This window comes from Rana temporaria, unplaced genomic scaffold, assembly GCF_905171775.1.
Source record: "Rana temporaria unplaced genomic scaffold, aRanTem1.1, whole genome shotgun sequence".
NCBI classification, from domain to species: Eukaryota; Metazoa; Chordata; class Amphibia; order Anura; family Ranidae; genus Rana; species Rana temporaria.
In genome coordinates, this window is record NW_024404533.1 from 97,539 (window position 1) to 112,582 (window position 15,044).

Sequence of the window (15,044 nt, forward strand, 5' to 3'; positions counted from 1 at the left end):
CCCCCAAAATGTTACCCAAAACCCTAACCCAGGGATATGCAATTAGCGGACCTCCAGCTGTTGCCAAACTACAAGTCCCATCATGCCTCTGCCTCTGGGTGTCAGGCTTGATACTGTCAGAGTTTCGCTATGCCTCATGGGACTTGTAGTTTGGCAACAGCTGGAGGTCCGCTAATTGCATATCCCTGCCCTAACCTATAAGAAGTGACTTGACCCCCCCCATAACGTGACCCATAGCCCTAACCCATAAGAAGTGACTTGACCCCCCATAACGTGACCCTCCCTACCCATAAGAAGTGACTTGACCCCCCATAACCCTAACCCATAAGAAGTGACTTGACCCCCATTACGTGACCCAAAACCCTAACCCATAAGAAGTGATGTGACCCAAAACCCTAACCCATAAGAAGTGACTTGACCCCCAAAACGTGGCCCAAAACCCTAACCCATAAGAAGTGACTTGACCCCCCCATAACGTGACCCAAAACCCTAACCCATAAGAAGTGACTTGACCCCCATAGGATGTGACCCAAAACCTATAGGACTTAATCAGACCTCCCTAACCCATAGAATGTGACCCTTTAGCTACAGAGCGCTCCCAGCCCAGATACAAGCTGAAACCTATAGAACACGTCCCATAAGAGAAGGCTAATGGAAGATGACCTGTGATCCTATGCCCATAGGGTGACCTGTGACCCATAGAAGATGACCTCTCACCCATGGGAAGTGACTCAAAAGCTAATAGAATATGACTTGACACCCATAGAATAAAAAGCCACCATTAAAATGTGACCTATAGAAGAAGACCTGTGACCTTATGCCCATAGAATGACCTGCCACACATTGGGAGTGACCTGTGGCCCATAGAAGGTTCCCCCGAGATCCAAAACCCATAGCATTTGACCCTAAAGCTATGAAACCTCTCCCAGCCCAGATACAAGCCGAAACCTATAGAATGTGACCCGCAGGAGGTGACCTGAAGGGTCATAGAAGACGACAACGCCCATAAAATGTGACCCATAGAAGATGACGACGCCCATAAAATGTGACCCATAGAAGATGACGACGCCCATAAAATGTGACCCATAGAAGATGACGACGCCCATAAAATGTGACCCATAGAAGATGACGACGCCCATAAAATGTGACCCATAGAAGATGACGACGCCCATAAAATGTGACCCATAGAAGATGACGACGCCCATAAAATGTGACCCATGACCCATAGACCATGACGCCCATAAAATGTGACCCATAGAAGATGACGACGCCCATAAAATGTGACCCATAGAAGATGACGACGCCCATAAAATGTGACCCATGACCCATAGACAATGACGCCCATAAAATGTGACCCATAGAAGACCTGACCCCCCCGTGGACGGCTCCTCTGCGGTGGATTTTTGGGGTGTGGTGGGCGGGGTCTAATCTCTCCTCTTCTTCCTTTGCAGTCCATGAGACGGAAATCGCCCTCTTCTGCGACTCCGACTACCGACAGTACAAGGAGAATCCCGTCTGCAGCTGGTGACCGGAACCTTCCGCCATCTTCTCTGACCCCGGAGGATTCTGGGAACTCGCACACGGAATGTTCTTCTGATTGGTAGTGATAAGACTTTAATCTCCTCCCCCATCACGCAGACCAATAAACTGCCTCCCCAACCCCCGCTCTGTGTACAGCTCACTTCTTGGGGGGGGGGGGAAGCCCCCATGACTCCAGGGGGAGGGGTGTCTGAGATTTACACAGCAAAGTTTTTGCTCTGATGCAGTTTGGAAACACAGGTCTCCCCCCTCCCCCCCTAGCCTGTGATTGGATGATGAAAGGAACAGCAGCAGACTGATGAGCTCCTCCCTGGCACTCTGCTCTCCCCTCCTATTGGCATGCCTTTTAGGCTGCAGCACTTCTAATTGGCTCCTTGTTCTGCTTTTTCAGTCTCTCCCAGTCTGAGCTCTGCTGTACAGAGATTATAGGAGGATGGCGGTCATTATGCGGCTTGTAATAAATAATATGAACGCAGATCTGCCGGAGTTCAGCTTTGAAGTATCTCAGTGGGCGGAGCGTTTGAAGGGTTACGCCCCCTGTCAGGTTTTATCGTCGGTGTCCCCGCTGGGGAGATTCACACTCTCCTGGTGTCACCGAGACAGAATGTGAGTCCCCAATGGAGCATTTCCCCTCCCCCTTGTTCTGGGGACAATGGACTGTGAGGGGAATTCCTCTCACTTCCTGTTGTGTCTCTGCAGCAGGAAGTGAAATCTCCCCAATAGAGCCCAAAACAACCAATCAGATTTCAGTCCACTGAGGTCAGTTAAAGATAAACTCTGATTGGTCAGACAAATATCCGACTTCCACCAATCGTCTTCCCCGCACAGAGATTCCAGGCGGGGGATGGGAAAATACATTTTATTAAGGCACAAATTCTGAATAATAAATTCCGATCACAGAGAGCGGATCGTACAAAAATCGCAGCATTCGTCCGCAGAGCTGACACTTCATAACACCGGAACAGGAAGTTCTGAGATACATTGTAATACTTTTTATCAAACATTCATACAGCAGCGTGACACGCCAATACCATGCCCCCCCCCATGACACGCCAATATCCCCCCTCCCTCTGGTGACGCAGGACGAGGGAGGATGCAGGGCGAGGAATGGTGTGGTGCAGGACGAGGGAAGACGCGGTGACGAGTGAGGGAAGGTGCAGGGCGAGGGGAGACGCGAATGCAGGGCAAGGGGAGGAAGGGGGTGGGCAAGACGAGACGCGGTGCATAGCGAGGGGAGGTGCAATGCAGGGCGGGGGGGGGGGGTGAAGAGCGAGGGAAGACACGGTGCAGGGCGAGGGAAGGTGCGTGGCGAGGGGAGACGCGGTGCAGGGCGAGGGGAGACACGGTGCAGGGCGAGGGGGAGACGCGGTGCAGGGCGAGGGCGAGACGCGGTGCAGGGCGAGGGGGAGACGCGGTGCAGGGCGAGACGCGGTGCAGGGCGAGGGGGAGACGCGGTGCAGGGCGAGGGGGAGACGCGTTGCAGGGCGAGGGGGAGACGCGGTGCAGAGCGAGGGGAGACGCGGTGCAGGGCGAGGGAAGACGCGGTGCAGGGCAAGGGAAGACGCGGTGCAGGGCGAGGGACGGTGCAGTGCAGGGCGAGGGACGGTGCAGTGCAGGGGGAGGGGGGTGCAGGGCGAGGAGGGAAGACGCACGGCGAGGGGAGACGCGGTGCAGAGCGAGGAAAGACAGTGCAGGGCGAGGGAAGACGTGGTGCAGGGCGAGAGGAGACGCGGTGCGAGGGGAGACGCGGTGCAGATCGAGGAAAGACACAGTGCAGGGCGAGGAAAGACAGTGCAGGGCGAGGGAAGACATGGTGCAGGGCGAGAGGAGACGCGGTGCGAAGGGGAGGGGGGGTGCAGAGCGAGGGAAGAGGCGGTGCAGGGAGAGGAAAGACACGGTGCAGGGCGAGAGGAGACGCGGTGGGAGGGGGGTGCAGAGCGAGGGAAGACGTGGTGCAGGGCGAGGGAAGACGCGGTTCAGGGCGAGGGAAGACGTGGTGGGAGGGGGGTGCAGGGCGAGGGAAGACGCTATGCAGGGCGAGGGGAGACGCGGTGCAGGGCGAGGAAAGACAGTGCAGGGCGAGGGAAGACGCGGTGCAGGGCGAGGGGGAGACGCGGTGCAGAGTGAGGGGAGACGCGGTGCAGAGCGAGGAAAGACACAGTGCAGGGCGAGAGGAGACGCGGTGGGAGGGGGGTGCAGAGCGAGGGAAGACGTGGTGCAGGGCGAGGGGGAGACGCGGTGCAGAGCGAGGGGAGACGCGGTGCAGGGCGAGGGGAGACCGCGAGAGGAGACGCGGTGGGAGGGGGGTGCAGAGCGAGGGAAGACGTGGTGCAGGGCGAGGGGGAGACGCGGTGCAGAGCGAGGGGAGACGCGGTGCAGGGCGAGGGGAGACGCGGTGCAGGGGGAGGGAAGACGCGGTGCAGGGCGAGGGAAGACGTGGTGCAGGGCGAGAGGAGACGCAGTGGGAGGGGGGTGCAGAGTGAGGGAAGACGCGGTGCAGGGCGAGGGAAGACGTGGTGGGAGGGGGGTGCAGAGCGAGGGAAGGCGCGGCACAGGGCATGTCAGCATGCGTGGTACATAGACTATCATTTACTATGACAGGTCCTCTTTATCTGGCGGGGCCCCTGTTGTTGGCCCCAGGTACACACAGCCTCAGATGCCTCTTCATTCCCCGGGGGGCCCGGCTGTCTGTCCTCATCACATTCTGCTGCCTGCGGGGCCCCGGGGCTCTCAGGATCCGTCTCGGGGGCACCATTAACATTTCACGTTTTCCTCTCATCACATGGAAGACGCCGATTCCCCAACATCCTGTCACTGCTGGGGGCCCGGCCAGCTCAGTCTGTGGCCCCTCAGTGGGTCCGGGAAGGGACCCCAGTGCAGTAACCCGGGGACATTTACCAACCAAATCATAGCGTCCATAAAGTGCAGTAACCCCCGGCAACCACTCTCTGTAACAGATCCTTTCCGGAGGCACTTCATTATATTCTGCATTTAAAGTGGAACTCCGTCGGCGGTATTTGGTGGGGAGGGGGATGGAGGAACTTCCTCTTCTGACCACAGTGGGGCCCCAGAGAGCAGCACATTTGTATTCCATTGATAAGGATTATCTTTTATGAAAGTGAGACTCCGGGGGGAACCCGTCCTTTGGTGCCCCATACATTGTAATACTTGTCTGTCCTCTCACTACCCGGAAGTGGGAGGAAATCTCCCCCGTGGGGACACAGAGCCCGGACCCCTCAACCAATAATAACATTCCACAGAATCCAACTTCAATAAAGGAGAACAAAACCTGACCTTCATCTTCTCTGAGGGCTCCAAACTATTAGATGGAGGGCTAAATGGTTGCTATGGGTTACTACGGTGATGGGTGGTGGACCATGTGGTTACTACGGTGATGGGTGGTGGGCCATGTGGTTGCTACGGTGATGGGTGGTGGACCCTGTGGTTGCTACGGTGGTGGACCCTGTGGTTGCTACGGTGATGGAACATGTGGTTGCTATGATGATGGGCTATGTGGTTGCTACAGATTACTACAATGATGGGTGGTGGATCTTATGGTTGCTATGATTGGTGATGGACCATGTGGTTGCTATGGATTACTACAGTGATGGGCAGTGGAACCTGTGGTTGCTATGTGTTTACTATAGTGATTGGTGGTGGACCATGTGGTTGCTACGGTGATGGGTGGTGGACCCTGTGGTTGCTACGGTGATGGGTGGTGGACCATGTGGTTGCTACGGTGATGGGTGGTGGACCCTGTGGTTGCTACGGTGATGGGTGGTGGACCTTGTGGTTGCTACGGTGATGGGTGGTGGACCCTGTGGTTGCTACGGTGATGGACCATGTGGTTGCTACGGTGATGAGTGGTGGACCATGTAGTTGCTACGGTGATGGACTATGTGGTTACTACGGTGATGGACCATGTGGTTGCTACGGTGATGGGTGGTGGACCATGTGGTTGCTATGATTGGTAATGGACCATGTGGTTGCTACGGATTACTACAATGATGGGTGGTGGACCTTATGGTTACTACGATGATGGGTGGTGGACTCTGTTGTTGCTACGGTGATGGGTGGTTGACCATGTGGTTGCTACGGTGATGGGTGGGTTACCATGTGGTTGCTATGATTGGTGGTGGACCATGTGGTTGCTACGGTGATGGGTGGTGGATCTTATGGTTGCTATGGATTACTATAGTGATTGGAGGTGGACTCTGTTGTTGCTATGGGTTACTACACCAATGGGTGTGGGCTGTATGGTAATTATTGGTTACTACAGCGATGGGTGGCGGACTGGTTGCTATGGGTTACTGGACACCCCTGCTTTACCTACGGCCTGTAGGGGCCCCGTTCTTTCTGCATGGAGATTGTGGAAAATTTGGCTCCCCCTCTGAAGCTCGTCCTCCATTGGTCTAGACGTTGCTGGAGGATTCGGTGGACGTGTCGCTGAGATGGGAGAACCTGGCGCCGGTGTTCTTCTCCCACCCCCGGCGGATCCTCGCCAGCTTTGTGCGGAAGCAGGGCAGGAGGAAGGCGGAGCGGGCGAGGAGGACGATGAGCGGTAGGATGAGGGTGAGGGTGAAGGTCGGGGGAAGGTAGAACTTGTAGCGGTTTGCCTCGAACGCTCGTTTCCAGCCGAAGGTCAGAGTGTGGAGGGTGGCGACCACCAGAGCGGCCAATCCCAACTTCGACTGCAAAGAAAGAAGAAAAAAAAGAAACATTTAAAGAATTGGCGCATTACGGCGGCAGAGTCCTGATTAAGCCGATTTCAGATTGGTACGGGGGAGGGGGAGGGGTCCCCTGCGACCAGAAAAGTCAGGAATTAACCGGTCACAATTTTCTCTTCAGTTGTAACAGAGGAAGAAGAAAATAATTGGAGAAGAAAAGTGAAAAACTCGTTACCGGCGAGGAAAACGCACATCACAAATTCTCTCCGGGGACTGAGGGGGGGGGGGGGGGCTGCGGCTGTGTTCTGCACCAACGGGTCACAGCACTGCAGATGGGGGGGCATCATACATTCCATCTCTGCCCCCCCAGAACTGTATTACCTAAATCCACCCATAATACCAAAACACATTGAAGGGGAACTCCACCCCCCGGATATCAGGGGCCGATGCAGCCGGAGGGAAGATATTAGAGGAGTTCCTGACTGTCCTCCATGTACTGCTGATAGAAAGTCTGGGCCGTTATACAGAGAGGTGGAGGAGAGTGTAGAGTGTGAAGTAGAGAGGAGAACAGGGCGAGGAGTGGAGAGGAAAGTAGGTGATGTATGGAGAGCGGGGCATGGAGGGGAGGAGAAGAGAGCGGGGCATGGAGGGGAGCGGGGCGTGGAGGGATGGGGAGAAGAGAGCGGGGCGTGGAGGGATGGGGAGAAGAGGGCATGGAGGGTAGGAGAAGAGAGCGGGGCGTGGTAGTGAGGAGCGGGAAGGACGTGGAATGGATTGTAGTGAGGAGCGGGGAAGGACGTGGAATGGATTGTAGTGAGGAGCGGGAAGGACGTGGAATGGATTGTAGTGAGAAGGACGTGGAATGGATTGTAGAGGAGCGGGAAGGACGTGGAATGGATTGTAGAGGAGCGGGAAGGACGTGGAATGGATTGTAGTGAGGAGCGGGAAGGACGTGGAATGGATTGTAGAGGAGTGGGAATGGATTGTAGTGAGGAGCGGGAAGGACGTGGAATGGATTGTAGTGAGGAGCGGGAAGGACGTGGAATGGATTGTAGAGGAGTGGGAAGGACGTGGAATGGATTGTAGAGGAGCGGGAAGGACGTGGAATGGATTGTAGTGAGGAGCGGGAAGGACGTGGAATGGATTGTAGTGAGGAGTGGGGAGGACGTGGAATGGATTGTAGTGGGGAGGACGTGGAATGGATTGTAGAAGAGTGGGGAGGACGTGGAATGGATTGTAGTGAGGAGCGGGAAGGACGTGGAATGGATTGTAGTGAGGAGCGGGAAGGACGTGGAATGGATTGTAGAGGAGCGGGGAAGGACGTGGAATGGATTGTAGAGGAGCGGGAAGGACGTGGAATGGATTGTAGAGGAGCGGGAAGGACGTGGAATGGATTGTAGAGGAGCGGGAAGGACGTGGAATGGATTGTAGAGGAGCGGGAAGGACGTGGAATGGATTGTAGTGAGGAGTGGGAAGGACGTGGAATGGATTGTAGTGAGGAGCGGGAAGGACGTGGAATGGATTGTAGTGAGGAGTGGGAAGGACGTGGAATGGATTGTAGTGAGGAGTGGGAAGGACGTGGAATGGATTGTAGTGAGGAGCGGGAAGGACGTGGAATGGATTGTAGTGAGGAGCGGGAAGGACGTGGAATGGATTGTAGTGAGGAGTGGGAAGGACGTGGAATGGATTGTAGAGGAGCGGGAAGGACGTGGAATGGATTGTAGTGAGGAGCGGGAAGGACGTGGAATGGATTGTAGTGAGGAGCGGGAAGGACGTGGAATGGATTGTAGACGAGCGGGAAGGACGTGGAATGGATTGTAGACGAGCGGGAAGGACGTGGAATGGATTGTAGAGGAGTGGGAAGGACGTGGAATGGATTGTAGTGAGGAGCCGGGAGCGGGAAGGACGTGGAATGGATTGTAGAGGAGTGGGAAGGACGTGGAATGGATTGTAGAGGAGTGGGAAGGACGTGGAATGGATTGTAGAGGAGTGGGAAGGACGTGGAATGGATTGTAGTGAGGAGCCGGGAGCGGGAAGGACGTGGAATGGATTGTAGAGGAGTGGGAAGGACGTGGAATGGATTGTAGTGAGGAGTGGGAAGGACGTGGAATGGATTGTAGTGAGGAGTGGGAAGGATGTGGAATGGATTGTAGAGGAGCGGGAAGGACGTGGAATGGATTGTAGACGAGCGGGAAGGACGTGGAATGGATTGTAGACGAGCGGGAAGGACGTGGAATGGATTGTAGTGAGGAGCGGGAAGGACGTGGAATGGATTGTAGTGGGGAGTGGGAAGGTCGTGGAATGGATTGTAGAGGAGCGGGAAGGACGTGGAATGGATTGTAGAGGAGCGGGAAGGTCATGGAATGGATTGTAGTGGGGAGGACGTGGAATGGATTGTAGAGGAGCGGGAAGGTCGTGGAATGGATTGTAGAGGAGCGGGAAGGACGTGGAATGGATTGTAGAGGAGCGGGAAGGACGTGGAATGGATTGTAGAGGAGCGGGAAGGACGTGGAATGGATTGTAGTGAGGAGTGGGAAGGACGTGGAATGGATTGTAGTGAGGAGTGGGAAGGATGTGGAATGGATTGTAGAGGAGCGGGAAGGACGTGGAATGGATTGTAGACGAGCGGGAAGGACGTGGAATGGATTGTAGACGAGCGGGAAGGACGTGGAATGGATTGTAGTGAGGAGCGGGAAGGACGTGGAATGGATTGTAGTGGGGAGTGGGAAGGTCGTGGAATGGATTGTAGAGGAGCGGGAAGGACGTGGAATGGATTGTAGAGGAGCGGGAAGGTCATGGAATGGATTGTAGTGGGGAGGACGTGGAATGGATTGTAGAGGAGCGGGAAGGTCGTGGAATGGATTGTAGAGGAGCGGGAAGGACGTGGAATGGATTGTAGAGGAGCGGGAAGGACGTGGAATGGATTGTAGAGGAGCGGGAAGGACGTGGAATGGATTGTAGTGAGGAGTGGGAAGGACGTGGCACGGATTGTAGAGGAGCGGGAAGGTCGGTGGGATGGATTGTAGAGGAGCGGGAAGGACGTGGAGATGGATTGTAGGAGGAGCGGGAAGGACTGGAATGATTGTATGAGGAGTGGGAAGGACGTGGAATGGATTGTAGAGGATGCGGGAAGGACGTGGAATGGATTGTAGCGGAGTGGAAGGACGTGGAATGATTGTATGAGAGTGGGAAGAAGTGGAATGGATTGTAGTGAGGAGTTGGGAAACGTGGATGATTGTAGTGAGGAGCCGGGAGCGGGAAGGACTGGAATGGATTGTTAAGGAGTGGGAAGGACGTGGAAATGGATTGTAGGAGGAGTGGAAGGACGTGGAATGGATTGTAGTGAGGAGTGGGAAGGATGTGGAATGGATTGTAGAGGAGCGGGAAGGACGTGGAATGGATTGTAGAGGAGCGGGAAGGTCTTGGAATGGATTGTAGAGGAGCGGGAAGGACGTGGAATGGATTGTAGTGAGGAGTGGGAAGGGCGTGGAATGGATTATAGAGGAGCGGGAAGGACGTGGAATGGATTGTAGTGAGGAGTGGGGAGGACGTGGAATGGATTGTAGAGGAGCGGGAAGGACGTGGAATGGATTGTAGAGGAGCGGGAAGGACGTGGAATGGATTGTAGAGGAGCGGGAAGGACGTGGAATGGATTGTAGAGGAGCGGGAAGGACGTGGAATGGATTGTAGAGGAGCGGGAAGGACGTGGAATGGATTGTAGAGGAGTGGGAAGGAAGTGGAATGGATTGTAGTGAGGAGCGGGAAGGACGTGGAATGGATTGTAGAGGAGTGGGAAGGAAGTGGAATGGATTGTAGTGAGGAGCGGGAAGGACGTGGAATGGATTGTAGTGAGGAGCGGGAAGGACGTGGAATGGATTGTAGAGGAGCGGGAAGGTCGTGGAATGGATTGTAGAGGAGCGGGAAGGTCGTGGAATGGATTGTAGAGGAGCGGGAAGGACGTGGAATGGATTGTAGAGGAGCGGGAAGGACGTGGAATGGATTGTAGAGGAGCGGGAAGGTCGTGGAATGGATTGTAGAGGAGCGGGAAGGACGTGGAATGGATTGTAGAGGAGCGGGAAGGACGTGGAATGGATTGTAGAGGAGCGGGAAGGTCGGCGGCACTCACCTGGATGAAGTTGAACTCTCTCCAGTTCAGGGAATTCCCCACAGAGGGTAAGGAGGACACGGCCAGGAGGGAGAGCATTCCCAGAGCTACAATCCCCAGCGAGAGATAGAGCTCCATCCTCCACACCTCCTCCTCCACCCAGGAACTCGTCACATTCTGCTTCACCTGAAACACAGACACACCTCTGATTGGACAGTGATCATCACCTGACCTGGTCACATGACCAATGACCGGCGGCCTCCATTACAGAGGGGCGCACAGCAGATATAATGATCTGTGAGGATATTGAACCTTCTATATGTGACCCCTACAAGGCAACTCCTACAGTGAGTGGAATAAGTATGTGAACCCTGATCAATCAGCAAGATTTCTGCTCCCAGGTGTCTTCTATACAGGCAATGAGCTGAGATTAGGAGAACTCTCGCTTATAGGGAGTGCTCCTAATCTCAGCTTGTTACCTGTATAGAAGATACCTGTCCACAGAATCAACCAATCAGATTCCGATCTCTCCACCATGGGAAGACCAAAGATCTGTCGGAGGATGTCGGGGAGAAGATTGGAGATCTACACAAGGCTGGAATGGGTGACAAGACCATCGCCAAGCAGCTTGGTGGGAGGAGACAACAGTCGGTGGGATTTATTCACAAATGGAAGAAATATAACACAAAATAACGGTCACTCTCCTCGGTCTTGGGGTTGCCTCCTTATTCCTTTAAACCCGATCACATATGAATTACACGGGTTCCGATTTAATGCAGATGAGGCACCAAGTGAGTTTAATCTCCACCGTAATCATCCTCAGAACCTGTGTACTTCATGGCTACATTCTCCCCCCCACTTGAATTCTTTGGTCCCCAAAGAGGTGAGGATATTGAACTAACCAAACATTAATGAAGAAAAAGAGGTGATCGGGTATAAAGGGATGAGGTGACAACCCTACTCAGTCTGGGGCTCCATACAAGATCTCCCCTCGTGGAGGTTCAATGATCATGAGAACGGCGAGGAATCCGCCCAGAACTACACGGGAGGATCTTGTCACTGATCTCAGCTGGGACCATCGTCACCAAGAAAACAATCGGTAACACACAACACCGGGAAGGACTGAAATCCTGCAGCCCCCGCAAGGTCCCCCTGATCAGGAAATCACATGTACAGTCCGTCTGACAATCAACATCTGAATGATTCCAAAGAGAACTGGGGGAAGTGTTGTGGTCAGAGGAGACAAAAATCGAGATCTTTGGCATCAACTCAACTCGCTGTCATCCATGGAGGACACCATCCCCCCACCGTCATCCATGGAGGACACCATCCAACCACCGTCAACCATGGAGAACACCATCCCCCCACCGTCATCCATGGAGAACACCATCCCCCACCGTCATTCATGGACATCAAATGACCTTCGCAATACTCCCCCCTCCCCCACACATCTTCCTCTGATAATGAATAAAGTATTTGTACATGTAGGTCGGAAGGCTGGAAGGTCGGAAGGCTGGAAGGTCGGAAGGTTGGATGGCGACATCAACAAACAATCATCTCTTCATGTCTCTGCAATCGTTTCCTCGTCCCGCTCAGAGTACAGAACGTCTCCATTGTGCAATCACAACGTTGGAGTTAAAGAGAACCTGTCACTGCCTCACCTTCTCTGCTACAAATTCCCTTTCCCCTCTCGAGTCCCCAGTAATACCCGGTACTTCCATGTATGGGGGGGGGGGTCATGTGACCCTCTACTCCCATGATGCAGTGGGGGGGGGGGGGTCCTTAGCTCTGTCCAGGGAGGGGGGGTTGGGCTACCAAGAGAACCTGTCACTATGTATTGTCATTTCACAGACTCCCTTTATAAGGGAGACAGACAATAGAAATATTAGGACCTCCTTTGGTCTCTATCAGATAGGAGGTGTGACTAGCAGGGGGGAAGGTTTTGTTTCTCTGGGTTATATACAGTATATAGTATAATATATAATATACAGCATGCCGTCATTTATGGCTCATTACAGAACCTGGAGAGTCACCAGTAACTGCATCTGAAATGTCATCTAAACAAAGGGAAAAACCATCCATCCTAACCAAACCCCACTAAACCCATCCTAACCAAACCCCACTAAACCCATCCTAACCAACCCAACCACACCTATTCCAACCTAACCAAACCAAAGCCCAGTAAACCCATCCTAACCAAACCAAAACCCATCCTAACCAACCCAGCCACACCTATCCCAACCCAACCCATTCCAACCCAACCATAACTATTCAAACTAAACCCATCCTAATCAACCCAACCATACCTATCCCAACCCAGCCAAAGCCCACTAAACCCATCCTAACCAACCCAGCCATACCTATCCCAACCCAATCCAACCCAACCCATGGTAACCAACTCAACCATAACTATTCAAACTAAACCCATCCTAACCAACCCAACCATACCTATCCCAACCCAAGCCCACTAAACAAATCCTAACCAACCCCAAACATGCCTCACTAAACCCATCCTAACCAACCCAACTCATCCCAACCAAACCAAAGCCCAATAAACCCATCCTAACCAGCCCAACCATACCTATCCTAACCCAACCAAAACCCACTAACCCCATCCTTACCAACCCAACTAAACCCATCCTAACCAAACCAAACCAAAGCCCATTAAACCCATCCTAACCATCCCAACCATAGCCCACTAAACCCATCCTGACCAACCGAACCTCACTAAACCCATTTTAACAAACCCAACCATACCTATACCATCCCATCCTAACCAAACTCCACTAAACCCATCCTAACCAACCCAACCATACCTATCCCAACCCCACTAACCCCAACCAAAGCCCAGTAAACCCATCCTAACCAACCCAACCTAAGCTAACCAAACCTCACTAAACCCATCCTAACCAACCCAAGCACACCTATACCAACTCATGCCAATCAAGCCAAACCCAATTCGACCAAACCCATCCCATCCAAACATGTCCTTTGCCAACCAACCCATTGCAACCAAACCCATCCCACTGCAACTGAATCTGTCCCATCCCAACCAAACCAACCTCGGGGTCCATGCACCAGCTATATGACAGTCACAATAAGATACGGGCACAAGTAGTGGCAATCAGAGTGCTGTAGATACACCAATACCCCCTAATGGACTGCAGGCACAAGTCAGCCATCACTGACCAAATGGGGAGGCACAGAGAGCCGGACTCGGCCACCAGTCCCGGGCATTCTCAGACGTACCTGTTTGAAGGCGTCATCGAGGATCTGGTAGCGGGCAGAGCGGCGCATTGGAAGACACAAGCTGTAGAGCGCATGGAGGACCGCGAAGAAGAAGCTAACCAGACCGATCTGCTTGCGGTGAATCATCCATTGGTCCAGCCAGTTTGGGAATCGCTTGTACTTGGTGCCGTTGCGTAGCTGGTAAATGGCGGCCAGGACCCCCGGCATGTAGACCAAGGACAGCAGGACGTAAGCCACGCAGGGCACGGTGACGTTCATCACCTCCACCGGCATCTTGTAGAAGCGGTTCTTCTTCTCCATCAGATACGGGTGAAGAACGACCCGCACAAAGTTATACAGATAGAAGAAGAGGAAGAGGCAGAGGGCGAGCGCCGCCGGAATGGTCCAGAGCGGCAGGAGGCGGTGGGGGACGTCTTCTATCTCACGGGCCGCGCACAGCGCCCCCATATCCACTGGGGTGAAGCCCATGGTGCGTGCGATGGAGGCCACCCGGCTCCTGGCATGGATGCTGTCCGAGCAGATGAGGACCTAGAGGAGGCGGAGCAGAATGTCAGTGCAAATTCCACACAGCTCTCTGATTGGTTCATGGCTGAGCCCAGACAGGTTCATCTTCCATCATAAAGAGAACCGCCCTCTATGGGCACCAGAACCCGGGCACACAAAAATCTACACTGTGCCCCCCCCTAGAACCGCCCTCTATGGGCACCAGAACCCGGGCACACAGAAATCTACACTGTGCCCCCCCCTAGAACCGCCCTCTATGGGCACCAGAACCCGGGCACACAAAAATCTACACTGTGCCCCCCCCCTAGAACCGCCCTCTATGGGCACCAGAACCCGGGCACACAAAAATCTACACTGTGACCCCCCCCTAGAACCGCCCTCTATGGGCACCAGAACCCGGGCACACAGAAATCTACACTGTGCCCCCCCCTAGAACCGCCCTCTATGGGCACCAGAACCCGGGCACACAAAAATCTACACTGTGCCCCCCCCTAGAACCGCCCTCTATGGGCACCAGAACCCGGGCACACAGAAATCTACACTGCCCCCCCCCCCCAGAACCGCCCTCTATGGGCACCAGAACCCGGGCACACAAAAATCTACACTGTGCCCCCCCCCCTAGAACCGCCCTCTATGGGCACCAGAACCCGGGCACACAAAAATCTACACTGTGCCCCCCCCCTAGAACCGCCCTCTATGGGCACCAGAACCCGGGCACACAAAAATCTACACTGTGCCCCCCCCCCTAGAACCGCCCTCTATGGGCACCAGAACCCGGGCACACAGAAATCTACACTGTGCCCCCCCCCCTAGAACCGCCCTCTATGGGCACCAGAACCCGGGCACACAAAAATCTACACTGTGCCCCCCCCCCCTAGAACCGCCCTCTATGGGCACCAGAACCCGGGCACACAAAAATCTACACTGTGCCCCCCCCCTAGAACCGCCCTCTATGGGCACCAGAACCCGGGCACACAAAA

The 15,044-nt window shown here is 54.3% G+C and overlaps 2 protein-coding genes across 3 annotated transcripts in view; one reads left to right on the top strand and one right to left on the bottom strand.

Moving 5' to 3' along the window:
• CUNH2orf76 (chromosome unknown C2orf76 homolog) overlaps window positions 1–2,014 on the top strand; it is a 30,343-nt gene extending 28,329 nt beyond the window's left edge. For both annotated transcript variants that reach the window (XM_040334612.1, XM_040334611.1), the window contains exon 6: window positions 1,452–2,014. In XM_040334612.1, coding sequence (XP_040190546.1) covers window positions 1,452–1,528 — 77 coding nt within the window. In that variant the 3' untranslated portion in view covers window positions 1,529–2,014. The remainder of the gene's footprint in view (window positions 1–1,451) is intronic.
• Window positions 2,015–5,204: 3,190 nt separating this feature from the next.
• Window positions 5,205–14,088, bottom strand: LOC120922161 (metalloreductase STEAP3-like; the record flags this gene model as incomplete). The annotated part of the gene is made up of 4 exons (XM_040334625.1): window positions 5,205–5,325; window positions 5,460–6,230; window positions 10,333–10,497; window positions 13,561–14,088. Coding segments are annotated over 3 exons (972 nt in total), but the record flags the coding sequence as incomplete, so codon positions are not given.
• Between the last annotated feature and the right edge of the window lie 956 nt (window positions 14,089–15,044).